At 24.3% G+C, this 21,255-nt stretch overlaps 4 protein-coding genes across 5 annotated transcripts; 2 read left to right on the top strand and 2 right to left on the bottom strand.

Annotated features, from left to right (window-relative positions):
- Positions 1–239: 239 nt before the first annotated feature.
- On the bottom strand, positions 240–6,073 carry LOC122533987 (lysosomal alpha-glucosidase-like). Its single transcript, XM_043664228.1, has 16 exons — positions 5,777–6,073; positions 5,217–5,695; positions 4,944–5,118; positions 4,758–4,848; positions 4,515–4,683; positions 4,367–4,436; positions 4,169–4,273; positions 3,835–4,092; positions 3,548–3,750; positions 2,882–2,989; positions 2,620–2,797; positions 2,388–2,536; positions 2,233–2,317; positions 1,874–2,144; positions 1,018–1,217; positions 240–873 (listed from the first exon to the last, which is right to left on the bottom strand). Exons 1-16 carry the CDS (start codon positions 6,056–6,058, stop codon positions 775–777), a joined length of 2,922 nt encoding a protein of 973 aa, XP_043520163.1. The 5' UTR covers positions 6,059–6,073; the 3' UTR covers positions 240–774.
- Positions 6,074–7,180: 1,107 nt separating this feature from the next.
- LOC122533991 (cytochrome c oxidase assembly protein COX11, mitochondrial) lies at positions 7,181–8,409 on the top strand. Of its 2 annotated transcripts, XM_043664233.1 has the most exons (4): positions 7,181–7,662; positions 7,731–8,054; positions 8,135–8,292; positions 8,394–8,409. In XM_043664233.1, exons 1-3 carry the CDS (start codon positions 7,459–7,461, stop codon positions 8,282–8,284), a joined length of 678 nt encoding a protein of 225 aa, XP_043520168.1. In that variant the 5' UTR covers positions 7,181–7,458; the 3' UTR covers positions 8,285–8,292; positions 8,394–8,409. The 2 variants fall into 2 exon arrangements, with proteins under 2 accessions (XP_043520168.1, XP_043520167.1); XM_043664232.1 differs by lacking the exon at positions 8,394–8,409 and having other exon boundaries at positions 8,135–8,350.
- A 14-nt stretch (positions 8,410–8,423) lies between these two features.
- Positions 8,424–15,473, bottom strand: LOC122533989 (tektin-3-like). Its single transcript, XM_043664230.1, has 8 exons — positions 15,279–15,473; positions 14,970–15,197; positions 9,788–10,020; positions 9,557–9,666; positions 9,355–9,503; positions 9,019–9,241; positions 8,758–8,912; positions 8,424–8,662 (listed from the first exon to the last, which is right to left on the bottom strand). Exons 1-8 carry the CDS (start codon positions 15,377–15,379, stop codon positions 8,452–8,454), a joined length of 1,410 nt encoding a protein of 469 aa, XP_043520165.1. The 5' UTR covers positions 15,380–15,473; the 3' UTR covers positions 8,424–8,451.
- A 176-nt stretch (positions 15,474–15,649) lies between these two features.
- LOC122533990 (cytosolic Fe-S cluster assembly factor NUBP1 homolog) lies at positions 15,650–20,434 on the top strand. Its single transcript, XM_043664231.1, has 7 exons — positions 15,650–15,739; positions 16,115–16,356; positions 16,859–16,960; positions 17,568–17,658; positions 19,701–19,966; positions 20,046–20,232; positions 20,320–20,434. Exons 1-7 carry the CDS (start codon positions 15,709–15,711, stop codon positions 20,373–20,375), a joined length of 975 nt encoding a protein of 324 aa, XP_043520166.1. The 5' UTR covers positions 15,650–15,708; the 3' UTR covers positions 20,376–20,434.
- Positions 20,435–21,255: the final 821 nt, after the last annotated feature.

Genomic DNA, 21,255 nt, shown 5'->3' with positions numbered 1-21,255 from the left:
AAATTTAAGCAATCATATGTTAAATATAGTAGATTGTAAGATGTACGTACTATGTATATTGACAAAGACGACTACAGTCTGAATTAGTCACTTTGAAATTTATTCCAAAGATCAGAATCTACTTTTCTGTTGTAGAAATGCAAATAAAGGTCATAGAGAACACGGAATATAGATCGAGGTCAAAGGAGTGCTTGCATAATTGTAAATACACATATAGAATTCAAGTAAAGATTTCAATGTTCCAAACGATGGTGCTGCTTCGAATTGTTTTATTTTATATATATTACACGGTGCCAAAGTAACAATTTTCATTCAATATTACCAATATTGTGTGACGATCGATTACTTGTGCTATTATTTTTTTCATTATTTCCGATAATGAACCAGCTACACATTTAAAAATTTATGTTCGAGCAATTATAGCTTAAATTTTAAACACTTTTTTGAATTAGGTGCTTAAAAATTATTTCGAAAGAATTCGAATTATGTATACTTATTGTTTCTCGTTATAGTGCCATAAATGTTACATTATTTGTATAATGTATTTACTTTATTGTATAATTAATTGTATGGTTATTTCAATAAAATGCTTTTCTCTTTTATTCAAACAATATTTGCTTTAATATGTAGAAATATACAAATAGAGTATCTATAATAAAATTAATACTAAAATCCATCGTATATTTTATACATATTTTATATAACATACCTGTAAGAACAGCAATAATTTTATGCATAATACAAGTGAATATATATCTTGAACTTTATCAAAATTCATTTGTTATTGTCATTGTCTTGTTTAAAACGAGTATATTCCCAAGAAAGCAAGAAGTTTTCTCTTAAATCTATTTGTAAATTGTTTATGTTCAAACACTGAAAAATTGTTTAAGATAATTAATATTTTTACATGCTGAAGAGTAAACATAACAAATTATATAAATAAATAGAATTTAATTTGTCTTAAAAACAATCTTAATATATTTCATCATCATTTTAACTATAAAAATAAAAACTTACATTTTCTTTGATGTTATATTTAAATTGTATTTCATGATTATTTAAAGATACTCGTGAGATATTAGATATTATTCCCCATATTTGTATTTTATCCAAGATCATTTTTTCATGAAAGGAACTTTCTGTTGCTTTTGTAGTGGATAAAGTATTATTCTTGATGACAAAAACTGACCATACAAACTGTTTTTTTTCGAATGAATCTATAAAAATCGAACACATTAAAATGTTTATGTAAAATAAAAAATAATACTTAATAATACTTATAATACCTAATATACATATAAAAAAAAAAAAAGGATTTCACTACATTTGATTGCTTTTAGTATACTTACATATTATTATTTAGTATATTTAATATATTGCATATTATTTAGTTATATTACTTGACTTTAGTTTTTGCGATAAATATCTAAGATGATAAATTTAGGTGGAATTTTATAGTAGTTTATTATTAGTATTAATTAGAATTTGCGGGAATTGGAATTTAATATACTATTTAAAAAAAATGTAATTATGAGATTATTATTGTCAAATTGCTAACAAGATCCATTATAATGTTTCTCGTGAAATTAATAAAATCAATTAAGAGTGTTCTTCTCTATATCATAAAATTCCACATAAAATATGCTTGCTTTTTTTTATTATCAAAAAAAATTCAAAACTAAGCCAAACTATCCAATCTTCAACAATAATCAATACAAATATGTATTCTTTAAGATTGGACAGTTTAGCTTAATACCTTGTTCATACATCTTTAAAAGCGATTATAAGTATATATATAAAAGTTAGAAATCGATGAAGTGTATCGTTTTTATATAATTACCAAAACTAATTATTATATTAATGCAATATATACCTAAACTATCGCCATCGTCCCAATATAATTCTCCTTTTGCTTCATTCATATGATCTAATGTAATCAACAATTCGAAATTATTTTTTCTACTGTTTGTTGTAGTATTAGCTGGTTTTTGTGCTGGCAAAATAAATCCTCCGCGAATCATTAATGGTATAGTATCGAGTGGCGCATTCATAGTGTAATATTTACCCAATGCGAAAACAGATTCTTTTGTATAAAAATTATACCATAATCCACGTGGTAAATAAGCTGATATTTCTGTTTTGTCCTAATAATCAGTAGCGCAAAAATGAAATTACTTTTGAAATACAATATTTCAAAAAAGTAGTAACTTATTAATATGATCCTTAACTTACATCTTCTAAAACTGGAATTATCATCAAACAACTACCCCATAAGTATTGAGTGTCAATATCGTATGTAGCTGAATCATTTGAGTATCTAAAAAAATATTAAATTTTAAAATATGTAGTCTAAATAGGTGAAATATATGTAATCAAAGATATATTACTCAAAGAACAATGGTCGCGCAACAGTTTCTCCAAATTTATGTGCCCGGAAAAATAATGTATATAAATAAGGTAACAACCAGTAACGTATTGTAAGGGCACGCTTTGATGATTTTATTACTAAATCACCCATAGCGACTGGATCTTGTTCCTAAATGATATATGAATAAAATATAATATTAGATATATCATAACAAAAAAGTTAACTTTTTCCAAAAATTCGTAAATACAAACGATTGTATCGTCGGAATTATGATTACGAGAGAAAGGATAAAATGCACCAAGTTGCATCCAACGATTACATAATGTCGTTGTCGTATTTCCATCGAATCCACAAATGTCAGCACCAATCATAGGTATTTGATAAAAATTCATCAACAAAATTGCTGGGATACTCATCTTTAAATCATGCCTAATATATTAACGATTAATATATTGTATGAAATGCTAATATTCAATAAATATTTATAAAATAAACATTATGTATATTAATTACCATGAGGAATAAACATCCCCTGTCCAATGACCAGCATAGTGTCCATGACCCACCCAGGTTGAACGTGATATTATAAATGGTCTTTTTTGACGAATATTAGTCAATGCACTGTGTACATACATTATCAAAAGATATAGCATTGGCACATAAAAGTTCTGGCATATAAAAGTGTATGTTAAAAAATTTCTTTGCTTTTTTTATTTAAATCTTTAATGCAAAAAAAAGGACAACTCTAGAAAATAATAATACAGATTTTATAGTGAATTGATTTTATATTTTGGACTAATAAAGTTTATTAATTAATTTTTAAAATATTGTCTCAAATTTTTTTAGATTTTTTAATTAACCATAGTTAAAAAAGTAAAAAATGAAATTATATCATTATTATTTAAAATATGAAGTTTGTTTTTAATTATAGAAAAACAATTAAGGAATCTGACTATGAAATTGATTCCTACTATGCCTTTTTTGATTTCAGTTTCTTAAAATTTTTGCATACTACTAAATCGATAAATCGAATTGGTGTACGTTTTTTCTTTTAGTAAATTAAAAAAGAAAATGAATAACATATTAGCAAAATCGATTTAAATCTTTTTATGTGATTTAACTGTACATATTTCTACTTTACTTATACATAAATCTATTTGTATTTACTAGCATACTTACTAATTCATTGCTATGGCTTGACTTGTGCCATAAGTATTATGAAGATCATAATGAACGCCTAAATAATGTTTAGCATTCATACATAATGTTTTCTTTGCGAGTACATTACCAACAACATTAGGTATGTATTTCGGATAATCCAATTTATTTTTTGGACATCCATTTTTATATCCATCATAAAAATTAGATGGCTCGTTCATATCCTAGAGTAATAGATTGAAACACAAAGCAATGAATATTAATAATTTCAAATTATTTATTTTTACTAATAAAAAATATGTACGCACAATCCAAGCACCGTCGTATGTAAAATTTCTATACATATTGCTCATCATTTGAAGATAATAGTTCTGTGTTTTGGGATTTGTAAAATCGGGCCACACAGTAGAAACTAAATTCCAAACTTTGCCAATAAATGGCTGATTGGTTGCTCCATCTTTTATAAATATATCTTTTTTTATACCTTCATCATATGGCAAATAAGTCCCATTTTCTTCAGAACCAGATACTCCCGCATCAATCAATGGAATATAATGCATTCCTCTCTACAATATACAGAAACATTAAACATTGTATTAGCACACTTTTTACAAGTTACAATTTTTATAATTCCAAACCAACCGAATGTATTTCATTCACAAATTGTGGTAAATTTTTAAATTTATTTAAATTATATGTAAAATCATTATTTTTATCCATGTAATCTAAATCATTCCATTGAGTATCCTAAAAATAAATATGTATGAACCAAACCTGTTAAACTTGATTTATTACATATTTATTTAGAGAATATTTATTAATTTGTGTAAAACACGTTACAAATGGAATTCCTGCTGCTATAGTTCTATTCCATACTTGTTTTGTTTTTTCTAAGCTCCCATATCCGTATCTATACAGATGTGAAAAACATAATAAGAAAATAATAATTTTATTTCAGAATTATTTTACAATAAAATAATGTTTCTACCTGCATAAATGAAAACCAAGAGACCAATATGGAGGTAGAAATGGTTTGCCTACTATCTCAGAATATTGTTTTATGACATCTGCAGGGGTTGGACCCAAAAAAAAATACATATCAAAAATACCACCAATAGTTCGAAAGGTAATAGCAGGTGTTGGTTGTAATATAACATCTAAAAATAACTGATATTACGATACATGTTTCAATAAATTATATAAGAAAAACATTACTTTGAATGTTATTTACCCATTGCATTACTATTGAGAAATAGAAATCCATGAGATTTTCCGGAATTTTCAATTACAAAATAAAAAGGATGAGATCCATATAAATTTGCCTAAATTTTGAAAAATTCATATTTACAAATATATATTAAAAAGAATCAAACAGGAAAAAATATAATTACAAGAAATATTTTAGAAATCAATATACATTTTCTGTTGGTGGTTGATCTTTGTTAAATAATGTAAACAATTGCCAATTAGTATTTAATTTTAGCTTTGTTCTGTGTTCACCAATACCATAAATATTGTGACTTGGTAAAAGAGTACTTATTTGTAAAAACTGATCAGCAAATATGAAACCTCCTGCATTACTAGAATCAAATCTAGACATGAAAATTAGATAAATGTTAAAAATAAAATTATTTTATTATTAAAATTTCTAAATAATTAAAAATTCAAGTTTTTCTCAAATATTACTCACAACACTGTATCATCTGAAGTTCTGTGTATTTTAAAACCAGGTTTGGTATAATCAATGTCCAATTTATATTTTGCATTTATATCTTTTTGAGAAAATGGTTTAAAATCTGTTCTAAGAGGCCATGGAGGTTCATATCGTTTCTTAAGTGGATCACATATTTTTATACGTAAAATAGAATCGTCCACAGTGCTAGCTTCTATCTTAATGAGTGGCAAATCATTTTCATAAAATGAGTTTTTTATTCGTTTGAGAAATCCAGAAAAATTGTTTCCTTCTCTACTAAAATTTGTATACTTGTATATGCTCCAATTGCTTGGATAATAACAATATGGAATATTCAAAGGAACATGATTTATAACTGAGATATTTTTGTTGAAAGAATTCCAGCAACAACCTCTATTTTTACAAGATAATTCAGATGCTCCGTCTTCAGGATGACAATCAAAGCGTAATGCAGCAGGTACATTGTTACATTCCTCCTAATGAATAAAAATTATAAAATAAAAATCATTACAATAGTATTTACAGCATATAATATTATTATAACATTTAAAACTCACCTGCATTATTTTATGAAACTGAGGTACTGTATCATTAAATACTATATCATATTGAAAATTTTCTTTTTCAATTAATATCGCAGATTCATTATCATTCAGAGATATTAAATTTATCTTATATTCGACAGAAATACATTTGTTTTGTTGTATAACTATTATTGTTATGCCAAGCAAAATAACAAGCGCAGTAAATTTTAAAAAATTATATTTTAATATGTATTTAAAATACCTATTTAAAACTTTCTTTCTTTTTGGAAATTGTTCTGTATTTTTGACATTCATTTCAATTATTTTAATTGAAGATTCTGTTAAATATTTATCTGTTCAATAAAACTTGTATGTTTTATATTTTTTTTAGTTGGAGAGTTAATCTTAATTTCTTATAAAATAATAATTAATAATTTATAATAATTGATAAACTAAATTTATAATAATTGGAAACTAAAATTTATCCAACTGTGTAGTAAAAAATGATCTAAAATGTTGGAATAATTTTTACAAAGAGAGAACCGTGTACAAAATATAACTATATGTATATGTATATAACTATTTATATATATATATATATACACAAAAAAAGGAAACAAACTTTTTTATTTTTACATATTTATGTTCGCTTTAATACATTAAACACTATAATTATTTTCTTTTTAATATTGAACACTATATTATTTAATATTATTTTTAAAAATATTTTTTATTAAGTTTACCGTTTTATATTATTAGTATAAAAATTACATAGATAATCTTATTTATCACAAAGCTTTATTTTTGGCACAATTGATCTGTTTCAATAAACTAAAAATAGTTCTAGTAATTTTTTTGTCTACATTTTAAATTATTATATTTGAAATTATGTATTCAATATCTTTTTAATAATAAATAAATAGAGCTAATATAATATAACAATAAATAAACTCAATTACACACGTTAATGTTTTTATGAATTAAAATCATTCAAAGGTTATGGCATTGTGCCGTATTAAAGATTATGTGAAATCGAACTCGTCTTGACATCAGCTTATAAAAATACATTTAAAAGAATTAAGGTGACTTTGACTTTTTTGTTAAAAAGAAACATTTTTTGACAATTCTGATTCTTGCTAGTACGCAGCTAATGTAAAGTTAATTAACTTTTATTTGAAACATTTTTTAACTATATTGCAAAAACTGCTTGGCGAATAGTACACATCTTAGTGAACAGCATGTATAGCATATGTAAATATGTCCATAATGAAATGTCATTACTTATAACGTTCAATTCAGTAAATAATTTTCGGCGCGAAATCGCTAACTTCGTTCATATTTTTTTAAATTTTTGTTGCTGAATGTCAAAGTACAATACTTACGCAATGTGATATAAAAATGGTAAGAGAATCAGATAACATTGAAAATATGCGACACGAAAAAGCAACGTATGTCAGGTCTATCTATTAGTTAATCAATGTCTATATCATTCGTATTGGTGATGGTAACCTACAAATAGATTTGACAAATAAAAATAAATATGATAAATTAAAGTAAATTTTCATAAGGATCACTGGAATGTATTATTAACTTAATTTCTTTTTATTAAGTTACATATTACAAGTTCAATAAATTAGTTTTGTAATAAATTTTGGAGAACTTCCGTTAGGTTAGTTAACTTAAAATTAGGTTAACTTAATGAAAAAACAGACAAAATGCACGTAAAAATCTATCAGAAAATATTAAATTGCTACGGAAGGCAAATACATACCAATGTGTCTCGAGTTTTATTGAACCAATATTACGATGCGGCTCATAAAAGAAGAATGCGTTCGTCACGTTTATATTGGAGTGGACTTGGTATTTTAGTCATTGGTTTTACATATGCTTCAGTACCTTTATATAGAGTATTTTGTCAGGTAATTATTTATGTGTCACAATATTTTTTACATCTAAATTTATATATGAGAATAAATCTCTTTAATAGTCATACAATTATGGTGGGACAATATCAATCAATCATGATAGTAATAAAGTGCAGTCTATGAAACCTGTAAAGGATAAAGTTATAAAAGTAAAGTTTAATGCTGATATAGGAGCTACAATGCAATGGAACTTCAAACCACAACAGAATTTCGTACGTGTTATCCCTGGAGAAACTGCTTTAGCATTTTATACAGCAAAAAATCCATTAAATGTGCCAGTTACTGGTATATCTACTTATAATATAATACCATACGATGCTGCACAACATTTTAATAAAATTCAGTGTTTTTGTTTTGAGGAACAACGACTTAATCCTCATGAAGAAGTAGGTTTGATAAAATTTATTTTAACATCATTATACCATCATAATGAAGTTGTTTAATCATGTTATCTATATTGTTAAAGGTTGACATGCCAGTATTTTTTTACATTGATCCAGAGTTTATTAATGATCCCAAAATGCAAAATGTAGAAGAAATTGTACTTTCTTATACATTTTTTGAGGCCAAACAAGGAATGACATTTCCAAAACCAAATTTTATGAAAAACCAGTAATTTATGTAGTAAGTAACAAATGTAATAATAAATAAAATTGTAAAAAAAACAAATATACGTTCAGTACTTAATATATTGTTGAATATATTACATTGTCCAAATATTTTAGGAAAAGCAATTTGATGATATGTATAATATGTATAATAATGAGTATTTATTGGTAAACATTAAAATTTAAAAAGAACATTAATTGGATAAGCACGCCTAAGCCCAGTGATTTTATCATGATCAATGTGTATTGCGTCAACCTTCAGTTCAAGATCGTGCTCCAGCATTGTCCTAGTTTTTAATAACTTCTGATGCTGATTCTCTAATTTTTCCAATGTTCTGTGCATTCTTTCTATTTCATGATTTGTTTCATTAATTTCTTTTTGAAGACTGACAAAGTAAAATAAATTAAAGGAATATTAGAAGTTGCTTTTCTCTTTTTTTTCATATTACGTAATCATAATAGTAAATGCATTAAAACAAACCTTGTATGTACATAATCACGACAAAGCTCTATATCTGGGCGATACATTCTAGTTTCCAATCTGGTATATGCTACCTTCAGTATGTAGCTCTTATCTGTAATAGCTTTATATATCAATTCTAAATTTTTTTCAACATCAAAAATTTCTTGCTGTATCTAAAAATAATATGTTATATTATTATTTTAATATATGAAATTATACTATTATTATTTCATATATTATAATCGTAATTAAGAAATTAGAAATAAGAATTATTTCTACCATCTGTAAATGTTGTTGAAGTTTATTTTTAGCTTCAAGTAATTCAGAAGATCTATGTGCTAAAACATTGTTTGTATTATTCCATGCATCCCATATTTCTTGTGTAATTTTCATCATTAGAGCTTCTGCATTTGTTCTTAATTGATAAGATTTACTCCTCTCTGTTTGTGATTCTTTAATTATCTGATTAACAGCCTGTATCCATGTATCTTGTTCTATAAAGCTAATAAGGTAAATTAAATATTTATATATCTTTTTGTTTATTTATTTTATTTATTATTAAGATAAATAAATTTTGTATAAGTCAAATATGTTTTGAAAGTTTTATACATATACCATTTATCATATTTTTGAGTTCCAGTATAATATTGCAATCCATGGCTGTAATTATTCAATTGATGACACATCTTATCTATTTCTAATGCACTTTCTTTATTCTTTAGATCCAATTCTAAATGACATTGAGACATCCTGCAATCTCGTAGCTACAAGTAAAATCAGTTATTGATTAGTTCAAAATTGTTTAATTTAATATTACCTGATTCTTGCATTTATCCAAACAAGTCTCCAATTTTTTTCTATTTTGATTTAAGATTTCTATTTCCTTAAATAAGCATTTCTCTGATTCATCATGCACGCGTTCTGTATCTGTATAATGGAACAGAACAATATTACTATATCATAAACTAATAGTGATAATAATCAATAATATCATTATTAATTTTAACAATACAATTTGATTATTATTATATAAATTAATTTGTCATACCTTTTCTAGCTTCTCTATGATAAAGACATTCTTCTGCAATATGTAATGGACTTTCAATATCTTTAATAGCTTTATTTAAAATAGAACAACACTCTTGTAATCTTTCAATTTCTTGAAGTAATCTTTCTAATTCTGATATTAGTTCATTTCGCCAAAAACTAACATCATTTATTCTTTCACCAAGTCTTCTACTAGTATTGTGTTGTCCAGATCGCACTTTTTCTTCAGCATCTCTATTGCAATAATTATTTTTGTTATTACATATATAAAAATTGGATTAATTCTTTTTCTTTTATAAAATATTATTTATTGTAGTATAAAGTTGTATACCGGTAGTTTAAGGTACATATTTGTATAACACTGTAATATAAATTAATCGAAATCATAGCATAAGTATTTATTATATTGCGTTATACGTAGTACATATGTTTATTATATATATATTTTTTATTATGTGTTTTACATGCACTGTGCCAATCTTCTAAATATAGAAGTTATAGTAAAAGTTAAAAATATAGAATTTATAGTAAAAGTTAAAAATAAAAATATTTAAAAGAAGAACAGTATTTTATTAATATAGAATAGTAAAGAATAATTCTAATATACTCAATTGCTTAAAATAAATGATAAAAAATAAGAAATATTTAATATTGACATTGCATTTATTTTGTAAACGATACAAAAAATACTAATTTTTTATACACGTGGTCTGTATATTTTTGCAATATGATTTCGATCAATTTATGTCACATTGTCATACATAAAAATGTATACAAAGTCAAGTTAAATTTTATTTTAGGGGACTAAAAATCATTGTTTACTTTGTTTTGATAATATCAATGTTGAAATAAAAAATGCAAGTTTTAAAGCGAAAAATTCGCTATTTCAAAAATTATACTTATATAAAAATAAGTTTTTTAGCATAATTTTCAAATTAGTATGACACCATATGATCTACATACAATTTTACTGCGTTCTTTATTTTATATCGGTTGTTTTATCTTTTTAAACAAAAACAATGTTTATGAGAAGGATTTCTGATCATTTAAAAAACTGTAAGGGTTTATAACAATCGATTTATATAAACTCAAACATTGTCTTTAAAACATGATATTATTTTTTAATGAAACGCTACATCGGTAACACAAAAGTACATAATACAATAAACTGATTAAGAAATACTAAAATCGTTCATTTTTATAAAGTATAATTTTTGCACAAATGGATTCCTCGTCTTAAAAGTTGCATTTTTGGTCTTAACTCATTGAAATCTGCTCGATTATATATAAAAAAAAAAAAAATAAATAAATATTCAATAAAAAAAAAAATCATTTTCGATCCTCTAAAGTACAGTTTAGCCCAAGATCAATTCAATTCTTTTATAATGAATTCAGATATAACATTATATTTGTTATATGATTATTATATGTACATAGTATTTCTGTACTCGTGACATTAGAAGGTAATTCTACATGTAAAAAAAAAGAATAATATTTTTTAAAATATAACAATTCATTTTCGAGAAAATTGAGTTTGAAGAATTGTTATGTTATTTATATTTGAATTTAATGATTTGGATAGAAGTGAATAATTAACAGGAAGTTATTTTAAAGAGTGAAAATAAGTAAAAAATATGAAATAAAAAATTTTGATAATTATTTAGAAAACAAATGTTCGATCGATTTCGATGATTTTTAAATATATGTAATTGTTGCAAATTGAATCCAACATTTTGAACAATTTTTTCTTTTAATAAAATGCTACATATAATATTAAATTTTCTTCATATATATATATCGCTCTTTTGCGATATAAGTGACACAACTTGAAAAACGTAATTTTCGAGTTATTACTATAAAAATAGAAAAACAGTCCTTCATCAATTTTAAAAATCTTACTCATTGATTTTCTTAATTTAGCAGGCAAAAAGGAATTATGTTCTTCCTAATTCATGTATCGCATTGTTGCATTTTATAAATACATCTTATTATGAATTTTATCTCGACTATTATAAACAAATGGATACTGATAAGATAAGAAATATATTATTTTGAGTTATATTGCATTATGTCGTTTCTTTAACAATATCTAATTAAATATTAAAATAATATCTAATTTTGTTTAAAACTATATTTTCGGTTTTTCTGAAAAATAAAAAAATAAAATTTAAATTTTAAAAAATTAAAATTTTTTTTTTAATTTATGTCACTTTCATCACAAGGGAGCGATATGTGTATGTACATATCTGTGACACAACATAAGTATAACTGATATGTTCGCCGTTTGGTAATCTGTTTACATCAGTTTGTATTGTTTAGTATTTAAATATATCCAATTATTATTAATAAAAAGTATGATTTTTTATCGCGAAAAAATACATTTTTACATTTTAGGAAAAAACTAAAGAACTAAACGTGATTGTCGGGATGTTTCAAAGAAAAGCAACCAAGTTTTTTGATTCGTTTTTGAATCACTAGTTTTGTCTACCAGTAAGTTTCAATTACAATTTATATATTATATTTCATTAATTTTCTTATTTTTGAAGTTAGTAGACATGGTAAAAATCTTTGATTTAACCCATTGTCGAACTTCAAGAAATTACCAAATAGGCCATTGGAGAACTCGAATCACAAAACTATCTCTAGTTCGGAAATCGAGAACTTACCGCCAGTGTACCGCTGTAATAAAGTTTTATCGGTTATCTGAGTTTAGCCTGAATATGTACATATATATTGATTAAGTAAAAAGTAATTTCGTATTTTTCACAATTAGGTCATAATTATTTTAGTCACAATTATTATTTATTAAACAATGTATGCACCATCGATAACTTTTCGCCATCTTTCAGGCAATTTCAAAATTCCATGCTTCCAGAACCTCCCAGTTTTCTGAGAAAAAAATCCTTCAAGGTGCGTTTTGTAAGCCTCTAAAGAATTAAAATTTTTTTTCATTCAAGAAATTTTGTAAGGATCTGAATAAGTGAAAATCTGATAGTGCCAGATTGGATACAGTGGATAAGGCAAGACATTCCAGCCAAGCTATAATAATTTTTACCGGGTTACTAAAGATATATATATAAGAAGTCGAGCGTTATTTTGATGAAATATGATTCCATAATGATTAGCTAATCCTGAATGTTTTTCGTCGATTGTTTTCTTCAAACGATCAAGTTGTAAATAATACTTGCTAGAATTAATTGTTTGATTTTGCAAAAAAAGCTTATATCCTATCATAATATATGATTCCCTTAAAATTCTACCAAACAAATAGCATGATTTCCTTCGCATGGATTTTCTTCATAGATATTTTGCTTCAATGTGGTTTGCGGCATTTCACCTTGTTTACAATACAATCTTTCATGCCTTACATTATTGTAAATAATTTACTTCTCATCACTCGTTATCATCCGTTTTAAAAATGAAATATTTTCATTTCGTTTAAGCAATAAATCGCATATGGAGATGCAATTCATTAAATTTTTTTCACTTAAATCATGAGACAGTTAAATATGGTACTGAGACACGTAGCCAAGCCTATGCAAATGGTTACCATAGTCTTTTGAGTTAGATGTTTAGTGAGTTAGATGTTGAGTTAGTTGATTATCTCTGTCATTTCTCTTGCACAATTTTCAATTAAAATTTTAATCTGGTTATCATCAACCACCATCAATGTACTAAACATTCAAAATCTTCACATGTCGTGTCATCAGCCCGAAATTTCGCAAACGAATTTTGACATGTCCGCTTACGATATCTTTTCCATGTATAGCACATGTCTTTTTTCTTGGTTTGTATTGCATTTTTTCCTTTCCGGAAATGAAAAGTATTAAACACCGAAAAAACTGCTTGTTTTGCTCCATATTGACAATGTCGACAAATAAAAATTACTGAATATAATCTAACAAATAGCAGGCTAAAATACGCAGAAAAATATAATCTCTTCGAAAGTCACATATAGTGAAAATTGTTTTAAATACTTTCTGTAATGATATGTACCCGCGAAATGCGAAATTACTTTTTTCTCAACCCAGTTTCAACGAAAATCCCGTGCACAATGCAATAGGATTTGAACGACAATTTTATTGATTTAACTTCATCTACACTAAATTGATATCGATATTCTTTTAAAAGAGTTACATAATGCTTTTTCGGTATTGGTTTGGATTCGGTTAAATTAAATCAATTGTTGGTTAAATCTGGTTTCTTATAATTTCGTGTATAGTTGTGTATGAGATTTCGTTTCGTTTTTTGTGAATATATCGGAAATTAAGAGAGTCGATTACATGTAAAAGAAAGAGTTGTTTAAAATGTTCTATAATATACTCAATTCTGAATAACAAATTATAATCTATTTAGCTAGCGAGTAACATCATTACTGATATTATCATTACCAGACTGTGAATATTTACGTATTTATAGAAAATTTTAAAATGTCTAGAACTATATAAAATATTTATAACATGCTATTAGTTACAACATTTAGTGGATATTAATTATTTAAATTTTATTTTTTCAATGTATTCACAAAATTATAAATTTGCGGTGTAGTGTTTAACAACTTATCCACAGTCCAGTTATTATTAAATATTCGTAAAAATGATAATGTCAATTAACATGAATATAATTAAATTTTTGTTTAACAATAAAAATATTATATATTATTAAAAAAGAAAATAAATTTAAAAAGTTATATAATTGATATTGAATTTATTATTTAAAATGTTTGGAACGAATATTTATATTATGTTCTTTGTATTAGCACATTACGTAATTCAAATTTTTTGATTTGAATCAATATTTTGATCGTCATTTTCACGTAAAATTAATTATCCAAAATTAAAAATCATTGAAGGTCATTGAAATCCGTTTTCTAAATAATTACCAAATTAAGATACTAACTATGTTTCGTTTCCGAAAAAATTGAAATGTATCAAGTACACATATGTTAACTAATTCTTAACTAACTATATTCAATACTATTTTTTTGAAAATGAGTCATTGAATAAAAATTTGATTTGACATCTTTCAATTATTTTTGATAGTAAAATAATCTTTTGTTATATATTCTTGTCCACTTTAGAACGTTCAAATTTGATCTCGGAAACGAATTTTAAATCAAAAAAATATTAATTCTCTTTTTGACTTATTTCTAGTCAGACAGAGACAATCTATTTAGCGTTTACCTGATAATTCGTAAAGTTTCGTTTCTTACTTTTTCTGAAAGATATCTACATGAATTTGATTCATTATAATAGTTTATTTGTTTCTGAAACCATTCATTTGGTGTATATCGCATATTTAAAGCGGTTTCTGGAGCACTGCATTTATATTCCGTCACTAAATTAGGAAATTTTGATGAATTTATTGTATTTGGAACATCTAATCTATAATTAGATGTTGATCGTGTGAGTCTGCAAAAAATGATTGATAATTATGTAAAAGTATTTTTGTAAAGTAAGAAATGAAATAATGCGCATCTATCAAAAACTTACAAGGGTACAATTTTATGATTTCTAAATTCCATATTGGTATACCAAGATGAGTTATGACCGCCGTTAAAATTATTTGTATTGCATAATGTTATTGGTTTCATATAGGAGATTGGAATATTACTTGTCCTTGATAACAATTGCTATAAATTAGCGCAAATAAAACACATAACAAAAAAATCAAGTTAATTTATCATTTTATGTAATTCATAAGCTAACAGTAGTAAAATAAAGAGAAAATTTTAAATCTCACTTAAATTTTTTAACAGTGATAAATTTGACATATAATTTCAATTCTAGTATTAAATGCATAGTATCAAGAAGTCATTAAACATAAAAAAAAATCTAATAAAATATTTTTGAATACGTTTTAGGAGTTATTTTTTCATTGATTGTTTGAACAATTATCAGCCAAAGTTAGTCATTGTTCAATATGGCAGATATACCGAGTGATATATCTCAACGTAAGTATACATGCAATAAATTATATTTTACAAAATATTAATATATTATAATTTGATATTATTATTATAACATGTAATAAGTACTTTAATTAAATGCAATTATTTTTGATGTCTGTAATTCACAAATGAGGTTATGTTATATTGTGTTTTTAACTTCAACCACTTCAATGTTCAAAATATTATAAATTATATAAATTTAAAAAGTAAATAACATCTAACATAAGTAAATATTTGCTAAATTATTATAATTATTATTATAATTATAATAATCTTCACAGAAATTAAATGTAATAATTGTATATATAACTAAGATTATATCTCAGTTGTAAAACAAGTAATAATATTTAATAAGGACAAATAATAATATTTTTATAGATTGTCCTGGTACTGCAAGTAAAGATGCAGGAAAGGCATCTATATGTACAAATTGTCCAAATCAAATGATATGCGCATCTGGTATTAGTCAACAACCGGATCTTACTGCAGATCTTATTAAAAGAAAGCTTTCTACAGTTAAAAATAAATTATTGGTACTATCTGGTAAAGGTGGGGTTGGTAAAAGTACTATAACATCGTTAATATCCAGATCCTTAGCATCAAGTAATCCTGATATAAATGTATGTATTTTCTTAACATAGTTTTTAAAATTATATGAAATGATTATTTGAAACTTATATTTTATAAAATATTGTTAACTCATTTTTATAGAATATATTGCATAGAGTAGATGCCAATGTAGTTAATATTATGTTAAAAATACTTACTTTCTTTCTTGTTGAAAGAACATCCATATTGTTTTCTATGTATATATCAACGTAGTAATTTTCATCAACAGTTACAGTTTATGCTATACAGTTTATGCTAAAGAATAGTTTTCTGATTTTACGTATTTATATCATACATTGTATTATTTATATTATTATTTGTATTATTTATATCTTATTGATTTATATATTTATATCTTATTGATGTATATATTTAATATTTCTCTTTGATTATATCAAGTTTTCCATATTATATATTTGTTTCTTAAATATAAAAAAAAAATAAATTTATAGAACTTAATTTTAAGGTTCTTTAATTGAGGTAATTGATAATTTAAAACAATAAATTTTGTAGGTTGCAGTATTAGATATTGATATTTGTGGACCATCTCAACCTAGAGTATTAGGTGTAATAGGAGAACAAGTTCATCAAAGCGGATCAGGATGGTCTCCAGTGGTATGTTTTTATATGCAGGAGTAAATCTAGTGTACATTGCTATATTTAAGTAATGCTATATAACGTATTTATATGGGCTATAATTTTGATTCAAATAAAGTTTTGATTCAAATAAATTACTTAGAACGTTTATATATATTAATGCACAACTTTTTTCACAAGCATTAGGAAATACAATGGCACCTTTTTTTAATGAAATTCTATAATGTTTTTTACATAAATTGATTTTTCATATCATTTTACATATAAAAGACACATGAAAAACACATTTAAAATATAAAAACACAAATTCAACATATTTTGAAATATTTTATTGGAAGAAATACATGTACTATACTATATGTACAAGTTGTTTAAAAAAATCAAAAGCATATAATACTCATAAAAATAAATAAAAATGTTAATAAATGTGAATCCAAATATTATTAACTTTAGAACTATATTAAATTATGCTTACCATAAGTCTATATATAAAATTAACCCGGGATTACCCACGTGGGGGTCTAATGCCGGGATGCACTAGACCCCCAGGTGGGTAATCCCGGATTAAGTAATAAAATTTATTTATATAAACATTAAATAAAATTTTATTATTTTTCTGTTTTAGTATATAGAAGATAATTTGTCATTAATGTCTATTGGATTTTTACTTGCAAATCCTAGTGATGCAGTAATATGGAGAGGACCCAAAAAAACTGGTATTTATTACAATTTAAAGATACACTTACTCGCTTTAATATTCAGAATTATTATTATTATTATTATCACCATCATCATCGTCATCAAATCATTAAAATATTCATTCAGTATATTTATTAAAATGTTCATAGATTTTTATTATATAATTATTATAAATAAAAGGAGTATTACAATTGTTTCATTGCTGTAATATATAATTATATAAGAAAATTTTTAACAATAAAACGATATCTCTTGTTTTGTAAAACATTTGAACAGAAAATATATTCTTCGCTCAAGTAATTTCAAGTAATGTTCTAGTACAATATCTCAAATGTAAATCTCATGTAAATCTCAATGACATTACAACATTGCGATTTTCTTTAAGACAAAAATTTTAAATTAACTATCTTACTTTAACTTTAAATTGACTACTTTAAAACAACATTAAATTGATTATCCAAAATGCAACAAAAAGGAAAAGATATTTAATAAATGTCCTTTTTAATATAATTACAAAAAACCTATATTAGCAGAATTATTACATTTAAAAAAAAGTATTGTCATAGACATTGTTACAAAAAATGGATCATATTGAATTTGAATTTCAAAAAGAATATCAATATGTTCTTTCGATTCCAGATAAAAAAAGGAAAATTATAGAAAATTCACAATTAAAATTGCTGTCTAATTTTATAATCATATCAGAAATCTGACAAAATAGTAAACTATTGGAAGATTATTTAAAGAATGTGATTTCAGTGATTGTGCAAGAAAAATGTATATGAATGCAACAAATAATTGAACTTTGTGAAAAAGAATAAAAAGAAAAAAAATGATGGATGAATGTAATTTTTGTTGATGAGTAAATATAATATTTTTGTCTCAGATAGAAGAGGGTAGAGTATGAAAAAAAAAAATTAATATGAAAAATTTTTTAAATAAAAATAATGAACTAGTAAAAATTTGTGAAAGTTCAAATTTTATCAAGACAATGACTTAAAATATAAATTTCTATATTATACAAGAATATTTATACAGTTGCCTCAAAATATATTTATTCCTACAATTGTTTGACTTGAAATTGTCTGATTATTGTCAGTATATAATTATATACTTGTCAGACAATTATATTATATTATATATAATTGTCTGAAAATGTAAAAAAAACTCAAACATATTCAAGAACAAAATGAAAAAATCGCTTAAAAGATAAATGGAATAACATTAATTTGAAGTATTAAAAAAAAAATTATTTCAAATATGATTATTCGATAAAATATTAAAGTTACGATTAATTTGAAGAAATATCTATATAATGTTAAATTTTATATTTCAAACTGTGCGACCTGTATGAAAAATTGGCGAGAGATATTTTTAATAAGTTAACAGATATATATATGTGTGTGTATATATGTATGTGTATATATATAGAGATAGATAGATAAACCTGATGCACAGTTACATACGGTTGATAGGATTAGAACAAGAATAAATTTGATGCAAAATTAGAGAGTCGTAAGGGAAATGAATTTGAAATCGGGAAGTTATTAAATTGGATTTTTTTTTAGAACAGAAATAGTAAATAAACTGATGCGAAGTCAGTATGTTGCTGAAACTATCAATATAGATCTCGTAACTTTGATTAATAAAAATCAACACAATTCAAGCAATAAAATCGTGTTATAATGTTCAACTAAGTTTATATAAAAATGCTTAATTAAATGATATGTTTCGAAATAATTAAATTTGTATTTATACAAGAACATAGAGTACGTATTATAGTTACAGTAAAAGATTATTACAAATTATTTATTCGACACATTAATCGTTCTATTCGACGAGGTAAAAACACAAATAGAAGTTAAAAATACAAATTTCAAGTTTAGAAATCCATTAGTTTAAAAGTTCTATTTATATAAAAATCAGCTATAAAAATCAATTGAATGAATATTTTAATAACTTATTAAATTATACATCAATAAATTTAAAAGTATTTTGATATCCGAATGTTGAAGTGAAATGTTAAACTATATATTCTATTTCATTTTATTATTTCTAGGAATGATTAAACAATTTTTATCAGAAGTAGATTGGGGGGCATTGGATTACCTTATTTTAGATACCCCTCCTGGTACATCAGATGAGCATTTATCAGCAACGTCATATCTTAAACATGCTGGCATTACAGGAGTAATAATAATAACAACTCCACAGCAGGTTGCTTTATTAGATGTGAGAAAAGAAATTGATTTTTGCAGAAAAGTAAATATACCAATTTTAGGTGTTATTGAAAATATGAGTATTTTTGTGTGTCCTAACTGTAATGTAAGTATGATGATGATGTTAATTTATTAGGTAATATTATTGTAAATTATTATATTTATGAACGTCTTTTTTTATGTAGAATTCTGTAGAAATATTTCCAGCATTAACAGGTGGTGGTTGTGTAATGGCTAAAGAATTGAACGTAGAATTTTTGGGTTCTCTACCATTGGATCCACTTTTAGCTAAATGCTGCGATGAGGGAAAAAACTTTTTAACAGAAATTCCAGAATCACCAACTATTTTGACATTACAAACAATTGTTCAAAGTAAGTTTTCTCAAATGCAAATGAAATACTACATATTTATATAATTAATTAAATATTTTAAATAATTAATTTTTCAATCTATTTCAGAAATTATTGATCGATGTGAAAAAATAAAACATCCTTCTGAGATTGATACAACTTAAGAGAAAAAATGTAATTCTTTAGAAAAAATGTATGTATATTAAAATTGTATAAAAAAGTATAAAATATTGTTTTCTTTTATATCTTAAGAATATAAATATTATGTATTATATAAATTCAATAAACAACTCTTTCCTTTAGTATTTTATATATAAATATAATAAATATTAATATATAAGTTGACATATATATGTGATGATATTTTTAAAATTATAAATATATTTGTAATATATTTATACATAACACAAAATACAGTATAACTTAAAAATTTTTTTAGATGTTATTTTAAATTAATTTTATATTTTATTAATTTTTATTAGTAATTTAATATGAGAATAAATTACTAATAATAATATTTAATAATAATAATGAAATTTAGAGAAATAATTATATATAAGATGTGTTATTTTAATTCATCTACGCAACTTTCATTATTCAATCAAATTTCATTATTCAAAAAAAATGTGTAAAATAAAATTTGTTCTGCTTCGGGAGAGATATCTTATGATGACCTTAGATATGGCGTTTCCGAGATCTTAAGGTTACATTCATTTGTTTGGAAATGGAATCGTATATTTTTTTATGCATCTCTATAAAAAAATATTAATCTATATGCGTCAAAAAATTATTAGTTTACTAGATTTTTTAATTATCTGTTTTTTTAGAGTGTCAAAGAAAGACAATATGGATTCTAGGATCTGGTTATATTTGGATTACATACAAACAGTACGAGATTTATATAATAATAATTTGTTTTATTTACTAAATATAATAAACATTCTAGATTAAATATTTTATATACTTTTGCATAGTATGGATTGTATAGATCGTATGCAGTTTTGTAATTTTCAATTTCTCAAAAATATATAGAAATCCGCAGTC

This window comes from Frieseomelitta varia, unplaced genomic scaffold (genome assembly GCF_011392965.1).
Source record: "Frieseomelitta varia isolate USP_RPSP 00005682 unplaced genomic scaffold, Fvar_1.2 scaffold_564, whole genome shotgun sequence".
In the NCBI taxonomy this organism is placed as follows: domain Eukaryota; kingdom Metazoa; phylum Arthropoda; class Insecta; order Hymenoptera; family Apidae; genus Frieseomelitta; species Frieseomelitta varia.
The sequence above is the reverse complement of the archived record's forward strand: the minus strand, read 5'-3'. Positions and strand labels throughout refer to the sequence as shown.

What these genes read in the sequence shown, in the direction of transcription:
- LOC122533987 (XM_043664228.1), bottom strand. Translation starts at nt 6,058, where the DNA reads ATGAATGTCAAAAATACAGAACAATTTCCAAAAAGAAAGAAAGTTTTA. An exon ending in TAGCAGCAGGAATTCCATTT is followed by an intron (nt 4,274 to 4,366) that starts GTAACGTGTTTT and finishes ATTTATTTTTAG; the next exon opens with GATACTCAATGGAATGATTT. An exon ending in CATACGACGGTGCTTGGATT is followed by an intron (nt 3,751 to 3,834) that starts GTGCGTACATAT and finishes CTATTACTCTAG; the next exon opens with GATATGAACGAGCCATCTAA.
- LOC122533991 (XM_043664233.1), top strand. Translation starts at nt 7,459, where the DNA reads ATGCACGTAAAAATCTATCAGAAAATATTAAATTGCTACGGAAGGCAA. An exon ending in TATATAGAGTATTTTGTCAG is followed by an intron (nt 7,663 to 7,730) that starts GTAATTATTTAT and finishes TCTCTTTAATAG; the next exon opens with TCATACAATTATGGTGGGAC. An exon ending in GACTTAATCCTCATGAAGAA is followed by an intron (nt 8,055 to 8,134) that starts GTAGGTTTGATA and finishes ATATTGTTAAAG; the next exon opens with GTTGACATGCCAGTATTTTT.
- LOC122533989 (XM_043664230.1), bottom strand. Translation starts at nt 15,379, where the DNA reads ATGAAACCAATAACATTATGCAATACAAATAATTTTAACGGCGGTCAT. An exon ending in TCATAGAGAAGCTAGAAAAG is followed by an intron (nt 9,667 to 9,787) that starts GTATGACAAATT and finishes TCCATTATACAG; the next exon opens with ATACAGAACGCGTGCATGAT. An exon ending in TTCAACAACATTTACAGATG is followed by an intron (nt 8,913 to 9,018) that starts GTAGAAATAATT and finishes TATTATTTTTAG; the next exon opens with ATACAGCAAGAAATTTTTGA.
- LOC122533990 (XM_043664231.1), top strand. Translation starts at nt 15,709, where the DNA reads ATGGCAGATATACCGAGTGATATATCTCAAC. An exon ending in GATCAGGATGGTCTCCAGTG is followed by an intron (nt 16,961 to 17,567) that starts GTATGTTTTTAT and finishes TTTCTGTTTTAG; the next exon opens with TATATAGAAGATAATTTGTC. An exon ending in TTGTGTGTCCTAACTGTAAT is followed by an intron (nt 19,967 to 20,045) that starts GTAAGTATGATG and finishes TTTTTTATGTAG; the next exon opens with AATTCTGTAGAAATATTTCC.